We start from the raw sequence: 18,434 nt of genomic DNA, 5'->3' as shown, positions 1-18,434 counted from the left end.
GTTCAAAGATGACTTGATGACTCTTACAATAACTCTCTTAAAATAACTCTCTTATTTTGAAGAAATCCACAAACTAATAGTGAGATGATTTGAGTTTCAGGGCAAATAAAAAAGCTCCCAATTCAAATATTATTTTTTTTGCATGAGTAGCTGTGTTGAAGTCAGCCAACTAACTGCATGAATAAAAACCACTGGCATGTTAAAGAATTTACAAGATAAGACCTGAATGTGCCCATCCAAACACATTTTAAGGTCATCATAAGGTTGGGGCTCTGAATCTCAGAATGATAAAAAAAAGAGAATAAGCATTTGCATATTTTCTGTCATCACATTTTCAAAGAGAATTTTACTTTTGTGATCCAGGATGTCCTGGAAAACTGGTTTTCTCCTTCCTTCAAAAAAAAAAAGTGTGTTTTTTTACACAAAAACGAAAAAAACAAAGTGATTTTTGTCTGGGAGCTGTTGATTAAGGGTGGCCTTCTTTCAAGCTCTGTGGTTTAGGGACAGATCAAATATTCTAGAAATAAATACTGCTAGAACCATAATTTTATAAGAATCTTGCACAGGGAAAAGACTGCCTTGCTTCTGCTCATCATATATGCCTGGATATTCTTACTGAAAAATGTCTTCTTGTTTTTACTGCAAGTCTTTTCTTCTTACTGAACTATACACATTGATGCTCTACAGAAGTGCCAACCATCAAGAGGTATGAACAGACCAGTCAACAATTACAGAATATTAGGGGTTGGAAGGGACCTCCGAAGATCATCGAGTCCAACCCCCCTGATGGAGCAGGACCAAACCTAGGGCAGATCACTCAGAAAGGCATCTAGACAGGTCTGGAAAGTCTCCAGAGAAGGAGACTCCACAGCCTCTCTGGGCAGCCTGTCCCAGGGCTCTGTCACCCTCACAGGAAAGAAGTTCTTCCTCATGTTGAGGTGGAACTTCCTGGGCTCCAGTTTGAATCCATTGCCCCTCGTCCTGTCCCAGGGCACAAGTGACAAGAGCTTGTCCCTGCCTTCTTGCTGCCCTCATGTATTGATAGACATTCATTAGATCCCCCCTCAGTCTTCTCCTCTCCAGACTGAACAGCCCCAGGTCTCTCAGCCTTTCCTCATCAGGCAGGTGTTCTAGTCCCTCCATCATCCTTGCAGCCTCCCTTGGAGTCTCTCCAGTAGATCCCTGTCCCTCTGGAACTGGGGAGCCCAGTTCATTAAGGTGTGGTTGGTGTGGTTTTTTTCAGATGAAAAGATGCTGGACTGCCTTTCCATGTGTCACACTTCAGAGAGAGAGATCTACATGAGCAGCTAACTGATGTTGACCCCAGGAACATTCCCACCCTCATCAACTCCCATCAGGTATCAAAGAGAAGAATGAAGCCTTTCGCCTCCTCACAGCACACGTTCTCCCAGCAGCACCCAGACCCCACTGGAATTGTCCTCTGAACATATCCAGGGCCCCAGAGGGGACATGTGAGAAGCAGCAAGTATCTAACCTCATTTGCACCACTGTGATGTGCTAACTCCTCTCGGAAGAGACCTGAATACCAGTGCAGGGGTCCATGCTCGGGAGGACGGAGCATTAATTTGTGAAAGGCTGTTCTTACCCTTCCCTTCAGTTACTTTAATGCGTCTGAGCTCTGAGCACCCCAACACCTGCCCAAAATATCTGCAAGTGGTAACGTGGTCTTCTTCTGAGCTGTGTTCTGGCCAAGAGAAATGAAAGAGAAGATGCCAAGAGTCAGTCAAATGAAAAGTTACATGAGGGGCAGATGGAAAATGTTCAGTATTCACCTTGTTAGCCAGGTTCTAACATCAAATCCCTGTATCTTTTAAAAGATGTCACTAAAATGTAGCTTTGGGAATTTCACATCACTCAACAAGGGCTAGAAGCCTCTCAGCTAGATTCTCCCAGAGCGCTGGGAACACAAGGAATAGACCCCCAAGGGGGGCAGAAATCCATCTCCAATATTTCCCTGGATGCCAATATTACAGTGAGCTCACGATTCACTGCTACTAAACCTGCCCCGAAACTCTGGCATTCATCTCCCCCACCCAAGCCATGGTGGGAGCCACCAGAGCCCCCGTGGCACAGAAACCCTTCCCAGCAGAGAGAGAAACACCAGCAGTGCCAAGAGGGGACACGTATCTGCAGCAGCTGGTGTGAGCTGACCCTGTGGTGCTGGAGGCAGAACCTGGTGCGTCTCATCCGAGTGACCCAACGCCGCGCTCAGAGGGCACCCACAGCCCAGCTCCCATCAGCTTGTCCTTCTGATCCTCTCCTGTTACCTTGGCTTTCACAAATGACATCACCAACCATGCCCTAAACTTTCCAAGGAACTCTTATTTCCTAGCAAATGAGGCTCATGTTAACATGTTCTGGCTTCTGCAGTCCAGCTGGAACAATTCTTGCATCAAAGTGACTGAAAACATTCACTTGCAATTGCCTTTCATCAAAGCAGAAAAGGAAAAAAAAAAAAAAAAGAACCATTTTGCAGTAGAGAAAGTGACTTCATTGCTTTGCCAAATGTCTAATATAAAAAAGAAAGCTTTACAAAGTTTTGTTTCAGCCTTTAGACGAGATGTTTCAAGTATTTATTCCAGATCAAGTATTTTCTCTGATCTGATTTCCCCCATGTCTCCTTTTTAAACTTAGCACTTGCCAAAATAAATCTGAAACATCTTGCTTCACTCTGAAGCAAAGAGCCCAATTGGTTATTATCTCTTCTGTCTACCAGCAAACCAAAACATCCATTTTTCTGCCTACTTCTAGTATTTTCACTTTGCACAGAGTCACTTTGGAAGTGACTTCAAAGTCAGTGAGGCAGGGATGTCTTGCAGCCACCCAGCCCTGTCCCAACACTCCTGTCACCATTCATCCTCTCCAAAGGTGGATTGACCCTCTGATCAACACACTGCCAAGATGATGATGTTCTGAGCTGTCCTTCCCCGCCCTTTGAGCTGGAAAAAAAATGTCATGCTCAACACAAGTAAACAGAGGAATAAACAAAAAGGCTCCTTAGCTTCTGCTCTGTTCCCCGCAGCTGGGTGAGCTGACTGGGAGCTTCACACAACTCAAAATTGTCTCAAGCCTTTTTCCCCAACTTCCCTAGTGAAGATTCCTGCCCTTGCTCACCCCCCACTGGTACTGAAGGCAGCAATGCTGGGGGGACGTTTCTCCTCCTGGACAAAGCTGCCTTTTGCCTGCAATTGACAGCACCGTGTGGAACAAAAGTCATAAAAATCCTAAGCACAACAACGGGCCGGCCGTGGCACCAGGTCTGCATCGTGCCATCCCCCCCAGCAGAGCCCAAACTCAAGTCAGCAGCTCTTCACAAACCAACAGCTTTTAAGCCTGGAACTGTGTGTAGATGGATTTCAACTGTGCTCCAGTGCAAGGCGGGAGGCTTGAGAAAAATCAGGTGTAGGTGTCAGTTTTCCCAGTGGAATCCCACAGCCATTAGTACCAGTTATTACAGCATTCCTCCACACTGCTCATTCATGCCTAACCACAACCACAACGCTGATTCCTCTCCACTGTAGGTTTTATTGCAATTACTGGGGTATGCTTTTCTGTTTTGTTCCATGTACTTTTGCCTTTCATTAATTTCTTTTATCCACTATTAACTGCACTGAGACACACACAGCAAAATTCAGCCTCGATTCCAATTTTTTCAATGTCTAGCCTTGAAACTTCTGCAGAGCCAGATTTCCCTGCTCAGTCTAAGACTTGTTTTCAAATCCAGATTCTGATGTGGTTTCGCTTCTGAAATACCACCCTTAATGTGTAATCTGACAGAGAAAATGGTCAGGTTCCTCTCTGAGCATATAGCTATTATTTGCCAGTCTATTATTATCCCTCATATACCACTTTTGGGCATTTCTGAGCTGTATTTTCCACTACAGGCATCAAAACATGTAAAAACCCAGGTGGGCATCCTGAAAAACAATCTTGAAAATTAACTTTTGTGCCCAATCTTCAGCTCCTACAGGTGAATCCACTTTCAGAGTCTATATTGTGTGCCCAGTTTACCTTCACTGCTGAGCTGGTCTTCAGCATGATGGCTACAGAAAGACCTGGGTTTTGTAGGGCTAAAACAGACAGGGAGTTATTTGGGTGAGAGTTTAGAGAAAACTCAAGACTTTCCTGAGGTTGCAGCTGAATAAATCACACCATGGGAGCAGGGAGACAGTCCTGACAGCAAATTCTGACTTTGCTAGGATTTCAGAGGAGCAATCAGAGGCATCAATGGAAATGTGACTGGATCTGCTAGGAACTGTGTCGACTGAATTAATTACATTTATTAGAAATACTTTAGAGCTTCCCTAATACAGGATATCAGAAACACCTACAGAAGCAAGACGTATTTTTTGAGATTAATAAATTTCCTTTGTCATTCTGCTTTTATTTTTCACTATTAAATTATAGAATGATGCTGATCTTTGTCAGCTAAACCCAGAAGCCTTTTTTTCTTCATATATTTGCACCAATAATCAGAAAAAACAACCCAGCAGCACTGCAGCAATGTAGATACCCACACAGAGACACTTCCAGCTTTGCAATGGAAGTTGGCACCTATCACTCCTGTATAAACAAACATGTTCCTTCTGGCCTCCTTCCCCCAACAAACACATTGTGGGACACAGGTCTTTAAGGGACATCCTGAGCTATTTCAGACATTTAGGTCTCCTGAGCAGCCATTTCACACACACCACAAGCCCCAAACTCTTTTCAACACCCTGTACCAATGCCTGGGATGGCACAGACCCGCAGCGTACCGAGGGGGGAATAAAGCCCAGCTGAAGACACAGGGCTGGGTTGAGTCAGCCTGGTGGAAGGTCCACCTACAACTTCACATTTGTTTTATTTAATGGGATTAATCCAGCTGTTATGCTTCGGATCAAACACTTTGAATGGATGGCATCTCATTTTTCCCCCACGCTGGGGCACAGACTACATGGATTCCCTTCTCCTTTCCCACAGGGTCCTGCTTTCCCCCAAGGAACTCTGTAACAGGATCCCTTCAATTTAAAGGAAAAAGGTTCAGCAAGTGCTTGAGCCAAATAAATGGTTTTCACCCCGATTTTAAGTAATATCCCAGAGCAAATTCAAACCTTGCCCATATCGAGGCCTTTTTGAACAGAATCAGAAGGAATCTTGTTGTAAGGTCACACATAAAAACTGAGCTGTTTTAAGACAATAAATCTGCTTTCTCACCATGGTTTCCTAAAAAGGCTGAGAAGATTGACTCAGGACCAGGAATATCAATGCTCACACTTTATCCCATAAGCAGTAATTCCTTGCCACCCCAGTGGTTGCTTAGTTTAATCCAGAAGATATCAAATATACCCGGAAAATGACAGCTCAAAAAATCTTTGGGAGAAGCAGTTCCCAATTTCATCCTAAGATAAAACAACAGAAAGCAGAAAAAAAGCTTTGGAAAAGAAGAATTTAAGTTTTGAACAAATCTGTACTAGACACTGATCTACGTTAAAACTCCAGTTGCACAAACGCTGAACAAGGTCTCACCCTCAAAAAAACCCCCAGGTAACAACCAAAAACCCCACCAAAAATGCCAAATAATAATTTAAAGGAAGCAAGTCATAATTATTAGTGTTCTTTAAAAGCAACTTATTCCACAGACTAGCAAGCAGAGCAGTACACTTTCAAAAAGACCTAAACAAGCAGAGAAAATCAAGATTACGTCCCTTTCCCCAAGCTGTGGCACTCTTAGATACTCAGAGAGAGGTACAACCCCCTCTCACACAAGTCCCCTTACACAAGTGCAAAGATTTGATGTCAAAGTAGCAAATTCTCTCTGAAGACCAGTCCAACCAACCCCACCAACAACATCTTGGTGCCTGCAAAACCACGTCCACGCAAGGTTTTGTGCTAGTAGAGCTACTGCAGCAGCCAGAGAAAACAGCACAGTCTGACCTCAGATACGTACCACAATAAACCTCCCTGTAGAACAGAATTAAATTACACTGATGATCACTGGAATTTAAGTTATAAATCACTAAGATGATTTCAAATGTGAGGGGTTTTGAGGAGCTCCAGAACGGGTCCGGGTAGAAATTAATACGCGGCACAGGCAATAAATAATTTGCATTACGGATTTTTCTAAAACAAACTGAAGAGCCATAAAAAAAGGTCTCTTGAAAGAGGAGACGTGATTCTTTTTCCTTCAGCCCTTTTAATTTCACTGGGGGATAAATAAGAGATAGGACATCCGAGATGAAATTGTCCATTATCAATGCACTATGTAAGGAATTCCACTATCACACACAACTTCCCCTCCAGCCACAACCACCCCAGCATTTATTTTTCAATCTATTTTAGTGACCTCAATAAATATGAAACCTTCCCAGTTTGATCTCATAATATCATACACTGACTATGTCGTTTGATTCTTATCATGCCTGGTCCTACAAGTATGTCCCTTGGAGTTTGAATGTATTGATGAACCAAGATTTTTTAAAAATGCAGGAATTGGTATAAAGGCCTGCTAAGATTTTTAAATGTAGAATTGAATTTAGCCAAAATTTTAAATCACTACAAAGAAAATTGGTTCTATCCCGGCTCAAATCAGGACAATAAGGACAATTTGAAAAGGGATTCCTAGAGGATTCTGCTCAGTCCAAAAGCAACCTTCAGAAATCATTGTAAGAAACCAAGCACAATATACATTAACACTAAAATAATTACTTATACAAATTAATTAGCTAAGATGCAATGTGAATAGCCAAAAAAAAAATAATCATTAAACAAAATAAATACTGTTTTCACTAAGTCATCACAATCCAAAAAGTCATAAATCAAAGAGGTATTAACCACCATCTGAGAATATTTCTGTTCAAATCTAGTTTTTAATCACAACAACTCTGAACCAGGCAAGTATTTTGCTGCAGGTTCAGTATGAGCACAGCCTTCCTTATTTGGCTCAATAAACACCACAAATACATGTTCATACACTAAATTTTAAGCTAATGATGGATCCTTTTCCCAGGGAATTGCATTTTTCTTTAAAAAAACACCACAGATAATTCTGTTTGAGGCTCATCCCAAACTCCTCGCAATGGGAATCTCTCGGTGAGCTTTGATTAGACCTCCTGGATGCTCCTTACAATTAAAATGTCAGCTTTCGACTTCACGAGGCACAGGAAAAGTCCTGAACCCTCTTTCCATCCCCCATTTCCCTCTACTTTACCATTTTGTTTTGTCCCAATTCAGCTGCACGTGCTTAAATATTTAGTGTTTGAGCACAGCCAAAAAGCCCCACTTTTTCCATTTGGTCACTGATGGTTTATTCTCTTCACTTAACAAAGGCTGTTGCTAAACACACGCTGCACGACCTCAACACCTTCTATCTTTCAGCTCCAAATAAATTATAAAGGCGTATCAGACTTCTCTGACTTCACCCAAGATGAAAGAACTCTTAATTCTTTAGCACGTGAAAATGCCTCCAAAATTTGACTCCCGACTTGAGAAAAAGCTGGAGAGAAGTTCAGCTGGAGGAACTAATCACTCAGTACTAAACACTAAGTCTCAGCTATGACTACACCAGCGGGGTAAATTTCTGTGATTTAGATTAGTATTAATTTCTTTTAGATCTCAAAGAGACTGAGACTCCTTCCCTCCCTGCTTAACTCAAGGGACAAAGGAAACACAGTGAGTTAAATGCCATGGTGCTGTATTTCTGCAGTCTTCAGTCACTAAAGTGCTTTGGGGTTTGTTTTTTGGGGTTTTTCAAAACATGTTTGTGTTGAGTATTTTACAAATGCTTTCATATTTATCTTATCTTTATTTATCTTTTATTTATCATTGTCCATTTCTTAGACAATGACAGAATTTCCTGCTTTAAACAAACTTTTCCATCCCTAAGACATGTAGGACTTCAGTTGTACCTATAAACCTCAGAAAGCTTAAAATCTGGAAGCATGGACTTTTGTAGCAATTTCTTTTATGGATTTAATCCCGCAATCAAATCTCTCTCCGTACACAACTTCTCAAGCACTGCAATTCCATACAGCTTATCCCATTAGAAGCAGATATTCACAATCCACCCTGAACACAGGGACAGGCCAGAGCTTGGGCTAGAAACACAATCTTGAGGGCAAATTCATTAAGGATCCAAGGCATAAAGAGAAATAAGACTTTAATTGACCAGTAACCACAAGAGTCACGCCAGCATCACTCAGAATCCACTGCTGAATCATTTGAGGATTATTAATGAGTGTTTAATGAACATGTATTAGTCTTACGAAGACAATGTTTGCTATACCTGACACAGAACTACATATACATGTATATAAATATCTCTTTTTTCCCATGGGGGTGGTGAGACTCAAAACAGCTGCTGGGAAACCCCATCCATCAAAACCACTAAGGATCCTTTAGCCTGAACATGACATTGACATTGTGTGTTTTGATGCCGAGTTACTCGTACGTGCTTCTGGATCTTGGTAATTACTCCTTCTGGGTGCTAAAAGGAGCTTTCTTTTCTGGTGTTTCCTCTTGCTGCACAGGAGATAGAATTTTTCCTGACAGACTGAGTCTGTGGAAGTCACACCACGGTCTCTGATGGAGGAAGAATCAGGCCCTCTCCGCATAACTTCAAGCTGCCACCTACTGAAACCATTGGGACTTTCATGCCTATTTTGGCCAAGTGCAGAATTTCAGTGTCTACGCAGTAGTCAGGGATCAGCTCTGGAAAATTCCCTTGTCAGCAATATCTTGATTAACAACCAGATCTTCTGGTATAAAATATGTCAGCGATTAGTGAGAGAAGGCAAAGGACGCCCCGCAGACATCGATGGGAAGAAGGAGATGGCGACTGAGGATCACACTATTCATCTCACCTCTTTCAAAAAGCAGGTCCATGTGGGTCTTAATTCTGATTCAGCCTGCTAATCACTTCTGGATCTTTAATTATTTACATAAATAAATATTGAAGTTGGAGGAAGCCTTACGCTTGGATCAAGGGTTTACTCGTCAAACTCTTAGGTAACCTCAGAGCAGGTTATATATTAGCACAGCTCCACTACCACCTGAAAAGTTCCTTCTTATTTGTATTTAGCTGAGCATTAAAAACAAAACGAAGCACCAAACCTAAGTCAAAGTGCAAGCCTTGAATTTTTAAACACAGCCTAATACCAATGCGAATTCACATTTGCAGGAAAAATAGAATTTTATAGCCTTGAAATGTATATTATTTGACCAGGAATTAGTCTTTTACAAATATTTCAGTCATTTGGATTTTTTGAAGAATGTATTTTTAAGTTTCACTTTCATCATCTGATTCTCTTAAGACATTGGGTGTCATCATTGGAAGTGGGGCCTTACGAGAACATTGGCAAAGTTTGACACAGGAACAGCTTCCTCCTGGCTCAAACCAGGACAAAAATAAATCTGGAAAACTGCATACTTTGCCAGAAAAAAAAAAAAAAAGAAGAAGAAGGATTTCTTTTTTCTTTCTTTTTTTTTTTTAAATCAAAATGCATTCTCAGAATGATATTTTTACTTGAACATGGCTTTTTCAAAGCCCACGTTACACCAATCTGTTTATGAAATCAAGTAACACCTTTGGTGAAGACTCAGTCACTCATTTTATGGCATTAAAATCAGTGGTATCTGTCCAGGAGACATCCATTTGCACGGATTTATTTGTGGTGTCTAAGTTTGCAAAATCATTAGCAGGATTTTCACATCATCTCTGTTAGAAAGAGCTGAACTTCTTCCAAAGGAAGAGAGAATTTCAGGAAGAAAATACTGTCTCAGTAGCAGATTTTCTCCTTTTTCACATTTTCTCTTAATTTCTTTGTACTCCCACAGTTGGCAGCAAAAAACCCACCAGTGGTTTCAACAAGCACAAGTTCAAGGCCACTTTTCTATAGAGGACCTGTGCTCCTGTTAACTCATTCTCATTTGCATTGGTTATTTATTTGCAAACACCCCCAGCAAGATGAGAGCTGAATCCCACCACTACACACTGAGATTAGCAACGTGGCCCTGAAGGTTTATTAAATGACATCTGCCCTCTTCCCTGGGAAACACAGGGAGCAAAAGACAAAGGCTCCTGTTGGGGTGTGACAAGGGGTTGATGGCAGGGACTGGGTTTTGGGGAGGGGGGTGCCCCTCAGAGGAGTGGGACATGCAAGGAGTTCACTCATGTTGGGGATGAGGAGTGAAGACTGGGGTTCATAGAAGGGGCTGGGTTTGAGGAAGGCTCCTTCATTTCAGAGAGGGACATGCAGGAATTTGCTCATGTTGGGGGCCGAGACTGAAAACTGGGATTCACGGCAGGGACTGGGTCTGGGGGAGTCTCCTTCAGAGGAGCAGGGCGTGCAGGAGTTTGCTTGCACTGGGAATGGAGACCGAAAACCGGGGTTGATGGCAGGGACTGGGTCTGGGGGAGTCTCCTTCAGAGAAGCAGGACATGCAGTTTTCTCACGCCGGCGACTGAAAGCTGGGGTTGATGGCAGGGACTGGGTTTGGGGGAGCCGCAGAGGAGCGGGACACGCAGGAGTTTGCTCGCCCCGCCGCGGGCAGAGCGGCTTGCCTGGCAACCGGTGCCGGTGCACCCGGCGCATCCTCCGAGCCCCGGGGGGGGATGATGCCCCGGGGGGTGATGATGCCCCGGGAGGTGATGCCCCGGGAGGTGATGATACCCCGGGAGGTGATGATGCCCCGGGAGGTGATGCCCCGGGGGGTGATGCCCCAGGAGGTGATGCCCCGGGAGGTGATGCCCCGGGAGGTGATGCCCCCGGGAGGTGATGCCCCCGGGGGGTGATGCCCCCGGGGGGTGATGCCCCCGGGAGGTGATGCCCCCGGGAGATGCGGGGAGCGGTCTTACCGGCACAGGAGTGCAGCGGCTTGGGCCGGACCAGCAGAGACGGGCAAACCGAGTAGAGAGAAAGTTTCTCGAAGTAATCGCAGGTCTCCTTGGAAAGGATCTCGTCGATCATGAAGGTCTTGTAGCGCCTCCTGCCCGCCCGGGGCCGGGGCTGGGGCCGGGGCTGGGACGGGCTGTGCATGGCGGGGCCGGCCCCGGGGCTGCGCGGGGCTGCGGGAGCCGCGGCCGGGCGGGCATGGGGCACCCACCGCACCTCCCGCTGCTGCGGCAGCGCCCGGCTCCCCCGCTATATAAACCCGCCGATAAGCATCTATCTCTCCGCCGCCTTTTGAGGACGCCCGGGCTGTCAATCAGGGCGCCCGCTGCTCCCCGCCGAGCACCAGCCTCACCCTGCGCCGGGCGGGAGGATCCCCAGCCTCTCCCCTCCCTGCTCTCTATTTTAAGATACTGGGGGGTGTGTGTGTGTGTGTGTGTGTGTGTTTGTGTCTACCGCTTGCTTGCTTTTTTTTTGGTGCAGAAGCCGGGAAGGTCCCAGATCGGGGCTGTTTGTTCGGTTTGTTGTTTTGGGTTTGGTTTGTTTTGTTTTGTGTGTTGTTGTGTTTTGTTTTTTTTCTTTCTTCTCCTCCTTTCTTCTTTCTCCCAGCCCCCGCCCCTCCCCTCCGCCAGCCGGTAATGAGTTTAAAGAAAGATTTAAAGCGCACATCCCACCTCTTCCCGAGCCCCCTCCAGGTTGCTCCGATCGGCACCAAATCCCCGCTCCCCCGGTGCTGGAGAGCGGCAGGGAAGCGACTATTTATAGGGCCCTGCTGAAGGAAACGCAGCTCGCTCGGTCCCTCGGCTGCTCTGGCAGACGAGAGGATTTTCTGGCACATCGCTGCTTCCCTCAGCCGCATTTTTGCGCAGATGAGCCTTGAGGACAGACCCCCTGCAGCCCACCAGCAGTGCCGAGGTTTCCCTGCTCCACCAAAGCTGTTTTCTCTCTCAGCGCTGAGTTTTTATTTCCCTGCCCCGTGGCCTCTCCGCGGCAGTTCCCTTGGCGTGCAGGAATGACGGCTCCCAAAGGGGGATTTTAGCCTGCTGAGAAAAAAACACCTTGCTTGGAATCAGGGTGGTTGAGCACGGGAATCACCAGGACACCTCATTCCGGGGAAGGTGTCTGAGGAATCCTCCCAAACCTCAGCCTCTCCCTGCCTGGTTTTCCCGCAGCCGCCGCAGCCCGTGGCTGCTCTTGGCCACAGGCTTCTCAAGAGAGGCTCAGGACAAAGATGTGCCACCCCACCAAAAAAATACAGCTTATTATTTGCAGCTTCCATACGAGGATTTAAATAATCTGCAAAAACGTTGTCAGCCACCCTTTAGTTTTCATGCTTTGGGTGATCCAAATGGCAGCAAACCCTTCTTTTACCATCAGAAACCTGCATCTGCTTTTGCAAAAGGAAACGACCATCTCAAACTCTCATAAAACCACTTGAGCAACTTCTGCTTTATTGATCTATATTTTTAAAAGCCCTCCAAACTCTATAAACTGTTTGTCAGTTACAAGAATCATTTGGCTTTAAACTTCAGAGATAGATTGGAGAGCCCTAAAACCAAAAAGGAAAGAAGACACTCGCGTTGCCCGCGCGCTGCCAAGACTGGAAGGCAGACACAAGGAAATATAATACTTCTGATTTATCTTTTTGAACTTTTTTTTCTTAAAAACTCGTGACGTGGTTTTAAAATAGACAGCACAGCAGATTCTACCAAAGAGAAAACAAAGCGTTCTGCTCATCGAGCCGTTGGCGTGGCCTTCTCATTTAAAATAAACGGGTGGGAAATGGTTTTGCTTCATTTTATTTTGAAAAGTTAAAGCCATCTTTACAGACAGGAATTTCACTAGAATGACAACAACCACTAAGGAGTCCAAGGATTTTTTCCCCCCGATGAGATAATTTTTTTAAAATTGCTTAAACTGTTGCTAAACAAGCTGCAAATATTGAAGGCAATTTACTGACTTCATTCTGACTGTAGCCCCATGAACACTCACTTCTTAACCCAGACATAAAACATTTTAGGAACATACTTTCTTTGCTCCTTTTTCAGACTCTTTTTTTTTTCTTTTTTCCCCCAAGCAAAGTAATTCCCAGTAACATTAACTTAATCAATCGCTGCCTGCTGATAATTATTGCAAAGAATATTTCCTGAGCAAGAAATCCTGGCAGAGCAGAAACCAGCAGCAAACGGCACTTTGCTCAACGGTGCTTCCTCGGTGTCTGGGCAGTAGCTGCAGCCCCCCTGCCCCCACTGCAAATTCATTTTGCATTTTCCTGGCTTTGCAAAACCTGACAAGACGCAGCAGAGGAATGTTTCCTCAATTAAGAGTGCTGGAAATCAAAGAGTCTTCCATGAGCCTGAGGAGATCCAGCTCAGAAATGAAGAGGGGAAGAAAGCCGCCGGCTCGCCCGACTCGCATGTCACTGACCTCGAGACAAGAGTCTCCTTTTGCCTTTAAACAATTTTCCTCACATCTGAAGGGCTGGATATCCAGAGATGTGGGGCTGGCATCTCTGCCTGTGCCCTAGAAACACTGATGGCCTCACCAGAGCCATCAATGTGCAGGTGGGATGAGATACTCTGGCATGTCTGGAGGAACTTTATTTCTTTTATTAATGATTTAAAAAAATCAAAAAACAGTGGCTGGAGAAATACAGTGGGTTATGTTGTATGAAACACACACTGGCTGTCAATCAAAAAGGGGGTGCTTTGGTCAGGAATAATCAGGGGTTTTGTTTCCAACATTAATGAAGTGGCTGGAATAGCAAACATCTGCCAAGGGGACTCAAACCCCGAGCAGCTGTTGGAGCCCCCAGTGCTCTTCCCATGTAGGACAGCCTTGCTGATAAGTCCTTCTCCCTAAGGTTTCTCTAGTGGTTGAGAAATGGGGCCGTACAGGAGGGTGGAAAAGCAAAAAGTGTGTTAGGAAAGGCCTGGAGGGCAGAAGACTTGATGCAGTTCGAGTGCCAGCCCAGAACCTGCACTCCACAAATGGCAGTGTGACAAGTTACCAGGATTCCTACACATGCCCTTTTCCAAGAGGCAAGGGGGAATTAATCCAAGGGACATGATCCTAGAGTTCACTGACTGAAGCTATTTTTTGTGTAAAACCACTATTGGAACTGAGGAGGAAAACAGCACTGCTCTGAGCTTGTCAGTCAGCAAGGGGTTGGTTGCTGCTGCTGAAGAGCAGAGTTCAGTCCTCCACCAGAGAACTGAAAGTGGATCCTCCAGGAGGGTGATCATGTTCAATCAGAAAAGATATGGCAGGAGACCTCCTGAACTAGAATTTCTGGAGACAATTTGTTTTAATTTGGAGACAAGCTGTGCTACCAGGCACTTTTTTGTATGGTACTGAAACCCCACTGACACCGTGTGCCTCAGGAAAATGATTAAGCACCTTGTTTAGTCCAAGTACAAACATTATTATAAGATGGTGATTAAGGCCATAGGAATTAAGCTGTTGCTGTATTACTAAATTTGTTATTTAGGTAGTATCAAAGTACCTGGCTCTGCTCAGGGAAGAGTTAGCTGATTGTGATTCCTTGCTTCTGTATTTGTACATTGCCTAGAACGCTGGGATCATTTGCCTGGGAAGAGGAATTCTGTCTGGTGGGTTTTCAGCTCACTGGTTTTCACATTTAAAGAAGAATTTAAAATGCAAAACCAGCTATGTTTTTTCCTGTCCATTCTGTCCAGAAAAGTGCCAAAGCCTTAAAGTGCATTGGTTCTTGTTCTGAATTCCTTTTTCCTTATCAAAAGGGCAAAGATCCCTTTCACAAGCCCCTGACATTACCATGTTTAATCACTAGGAAAGTGCCTTTTCCAGTGAAATCCAACCACCTTTGAAAACAAGACATAATCCTGTTAAACACCAACACTCAGATCTGAAGTGTATGCCTTTTCAGCATGATAAAAATCAAACGTATGGCTAGAAACAGGGAGGCACAGTGTGGGCCAGTGTTTTGCTCAAGGGAATCACATCCAGAGGCTTTGTCTTCTCAGCATGAAGGGTCTTGGTGCATTAAAGTCCCTTTGAGCAAAAGATCTTAATATCCACCTCCTAGAAGTAAAGAGGGTTTTTACTATCTGTCAAATGGCATTTTTGAAAGAAAGAGACATTCAGACACTTCTGAGCAGAGTCTCTCTCCTGTCTCCTGGAAGGCCTCTGTAAAAGCAGGATCCCATCAGAGGATGGAAGAGAAACTGCTGTGTTTGTTGACTCTGAACTTTAACTTGGTCCCGTTGCAGATGGCAGGATGACCCTGCTGGGCACCCAAGTGTGCAATGCAACAGCAGAGCAGAGAGGTAACTGTGTGTGCTCACACACTCCACTGGCTTCAGGGAGGCTGCTGCTGCCAGCTTATCTTTACAACCAAATGTCATTCCTGGCCTAGGTGACTGCAGAACAGGACTGCTCCGAGTCCAGCAGTTGCTGTAGAGTCTGTCTCAAAGCCTCCAAGTTACATTAGTTTTTCTGTCACCTTTAAATCTGTCTGCAGCCTCTGTGAGTGTCCACAGACCTCACTCTGAGCACGGCTGATTCTCCCCCTGCTCTCCCTACCCCATAGCAATGCTGCAGGTTTTGTGCAGTCCAAACTAGCCCTTTGCCAGCAGGTTTTGTCCCTTAATGGCCAACCTGGGCTCATGGCAGCAACCCAGAATCACAGTCACTACAAAGCAGCCCTCTTCATAAACTAAGGCTTGCTTTACTTTCTTCAATAAAATTATAGTGAAATCTGAACTAGCAATTGGGACACCTTTGTTGGTCTGACATAAGCCCCACCCCTAGTCTCCCTTGCTTACAGCCAGCTTTGACTCCTCCAGAAATAGAGTATAGTGGTACTTAGGTGATTGAAGCCAGTGACTAGTCTCCACATTAGTTAAGATAGTTAAGCTTTAAAGGACTAAAGCAGTTAATATGAACTGTTTTTATCAGTGCTGGTAGCAGGCTCACAATGCACAAGACAGAAGAAACTATCACATGGATCGTGAAGTCCCTTAGAAAGGACATACAGATATGGCTTCAGATCTACACTTAGGGAAACTGAGGCAGAGGGTCCATCTGTTAACCCACAGGACAGAAGCCAGACCTCACTCAACACCATGCATTCTCCAGTTGGAGAGCTTAAACTAAATGCCAGTATTTTCCTCCTGTGATCCCATTTTTTTTTCCCCACAAGGGCACTGGGGGCTGTAAGACAGTGTCTTGCTATTTTTCCAGTTACCTCTTTGCAGAGACACACAACACCTGAGCTGCTTCTCCTTTCCTAGGCTCTATTGCTACCAAAATCAAACCAGATCCTGCTATTGGTGGTGGCTGGAATAGTTTCCATGAGCTCATCCGGGGGTGTTGCCTTGTCCCTATGCAGGCACCAAACACACCAAACCTGACAGAATAAATCATTATGAATCCCCAGACAGACTCACTGGCAGAGCTGAAGGCATTTAGAGAGATATTTATGGGGTGGCTCTGATTTTCTGGGTGTTGTAGAGATACTCCATTCGCCTGAGTTTCTGCCAAGAAACATGCTATCTTTCAGCAAGTGAAGAGTTGTTTTTTCATGCTATAGCTAAAAGACTAGATTCAGGACTTGTAAACCAGGGCGTTTGGGAGCAGCAGCCCGGAGTGCAACGGAGCGTTTTGTGTCATCCTGAGCAGCCAAACACACCAGGGGGACTTGGAGCAAAGGTACCAGATCATACCATCACGGACAGGCCCATTGCTGAGGAAGAAAAAAATCCTGGAGAGTATCACAGAAGGCAACTGCTCCTACTGCTGTCCTAAGCACACCTGAGGGGCCAGTTTGGGCAAGACAGATGTGCCTGGTCCCCTACTACTCATCCCAAATATTAACAAGACAATAAATAGTGGTTTTCCCCACATATCCGTTTCCCCAGGGAGCTCCACACTGCAAAACCATCTCTTCCGAAGCAACCTGCCCACATCCACGTTGCTGTCCTCTCCAGGATGCCAATGGAAACCAAGACACCTTCATATGGCCAAGGTAAAAAAATAAATCTCATTTAAACCACTTCCCTGGAGGGACTGGAGCCAACAGTAAGGGAAAGCACCTGATCTCATGAGAAAGAGAGTGTTTGGGATTGGAACATCTTTAGAAAGCTCCCCCAATATTTTGCCATGGTAGGCTTCCCAAAGCGAACACCACTTCGCTCTGCCATCCACACTCCAGCCTAATTTGGATGAGGATCCATATGTGAATGCTCACTACTTCATCCAGCTTTGCCTAAGGCCAATTATTTTTTGCACAAGGCTTGCTAAATCCCTGCCAAGCTGGATGGTAGCAGATTAAAAAAGGAAAAAAAAAAATCAAAATATCTCCAGCTCCTTCTATAAGAGGGGCCCGGATGTTTTGGTGTTCCATGACTGATGCTTTATTCATTATTCACAAGGATTATATCTGCTTGTTTTCTTTTCACCTACAAGACAATTTACCTGAAAGGCAAGAAGAAAAAAGATCCCAAACCAATAGGCCAGAAGAATGTCTCCAGTCTCCATAGAGACACCAGAAAAACACCATGATCATGTGAGTAGTACACAAGAAACCTATTCATACTGGAATGGGTGGTGTTCCAGGACGTTAAGTAATTTTGACAATCTGCCACTATCTCAGCCTGCAAGAAGCCCAGAGGGAGTTATTGATGCCATCAAGTATGATCTTTATAAATGGTTTCTAGACAGCCTTCATCATTCTGGGCTCTGCAGGACTCCAAATCCAAAGCTACAGATGCATCTTAGCACAGCTGTTTGAAAGAAACCAAGACCACCCTCCCCAGAGAGACCCCAGATTCTGTGTGTCCCACATGAACCACTCTGGCTTCCCCTCCCGGGCTGCAGAGAGCCAGGAGTTGCCTGCAAGAAGCCCAGCTGTCACAGTGCACCTACAAAAGCCCAGGTCTTGCTCCTCACTTACCCAGGCACCGTGCTGCTGCAACTCACCTGGGCAGACAGACTCACACTGAATTAATACAAGGACAAACAAGGAGAGACAGGGGCTCTGGGAGTCAATAAATAACAGAGCACACCAGAGTTTACGGTAGCACTGCTGGGTCCCCAGGGTTCGCAGGTAAGGTTGAAACTCCCATTGCCTAATGCTAAGAGAAGGGCAGAGGTTTCCAAGAAGCAGAACCTGTCACGCCTATAAATAGACTCATCTCTTCTAAACAAGGAAAGAATGAAACCTCAGCTACAGTGAAAAAACCCCTTTCAGAGGTCTGGCCAAATTTACTCTTCTGAGGTAGCCTGCTCACAGCAAAGGGTTTGCCAGCCAAGGCAGGATTTGATGCTTGAAATGCAGAGGAGAGTCTCCCTCCTACTAAAAGTGCCTAATTTGGCTGCCTATGGTGCTCAGCCTCCTTTATGGACCTGCCACAGTCTGTATAAATTTCCTACCTGTGTAATCAATTTCATGGCCAGACTTGAAGAAAGATCCGATTCCCAGAAGGATTTGTTGCCTGGGTTGCAGCAGTTGGGTATTTCAACATCAGCTAGGAACCAGCACACAGCTCCAAGGGCTCAGGAGAA

At 45.0% G+C, this 18,434-nt stretch overlaps 1 protein-coding gene across 1 annotated transcript in view; it reads right to left on the bottom strand.

The window, feature by feature from the left end:
- BARX2 (BARX homeobox 2) overlaps window positions 1-11,252 on the bottom strand; it is a 36,025-nt gene extending 24,773 nt beyond the window's left edge. Inside the window, exon 1 of the mRNA XM_051638487.1 lies at window positions 10,856-11,252. Within this exon, the coding sequence (XP_051494447.1) occupies window positions 10,856-11,036 (181 nt within the window). The 5' untranslated portion in view covers window positions 11,037-11,252. The remainder of the gene's footprint in view (window positions 1-10,855) is intronic.
- Between the last annotated feature and the right edge of the window lie 7,182 nt (window positions 11,253-18,434).

The sequence above is a fragment of the Apus apus genome, chromosome 22, assembly GCF_020740795.1.
Source record: "Apus apus isolate bApuApu2 chromosome 22, bApuApu2.pri.cur, whole genome shotgun sequence".
Taxonomy (NCBI): Eukaryota; Metazoa; Chordata; class Aves; order Apodiformes; family Apodidae; genus Apus; species Apus apus.
The sequence above is the reverse complement of the archived record's forward strand: the minus strand, read 5'-3'. Positions and strand labels throughout refer to the sequence as shown.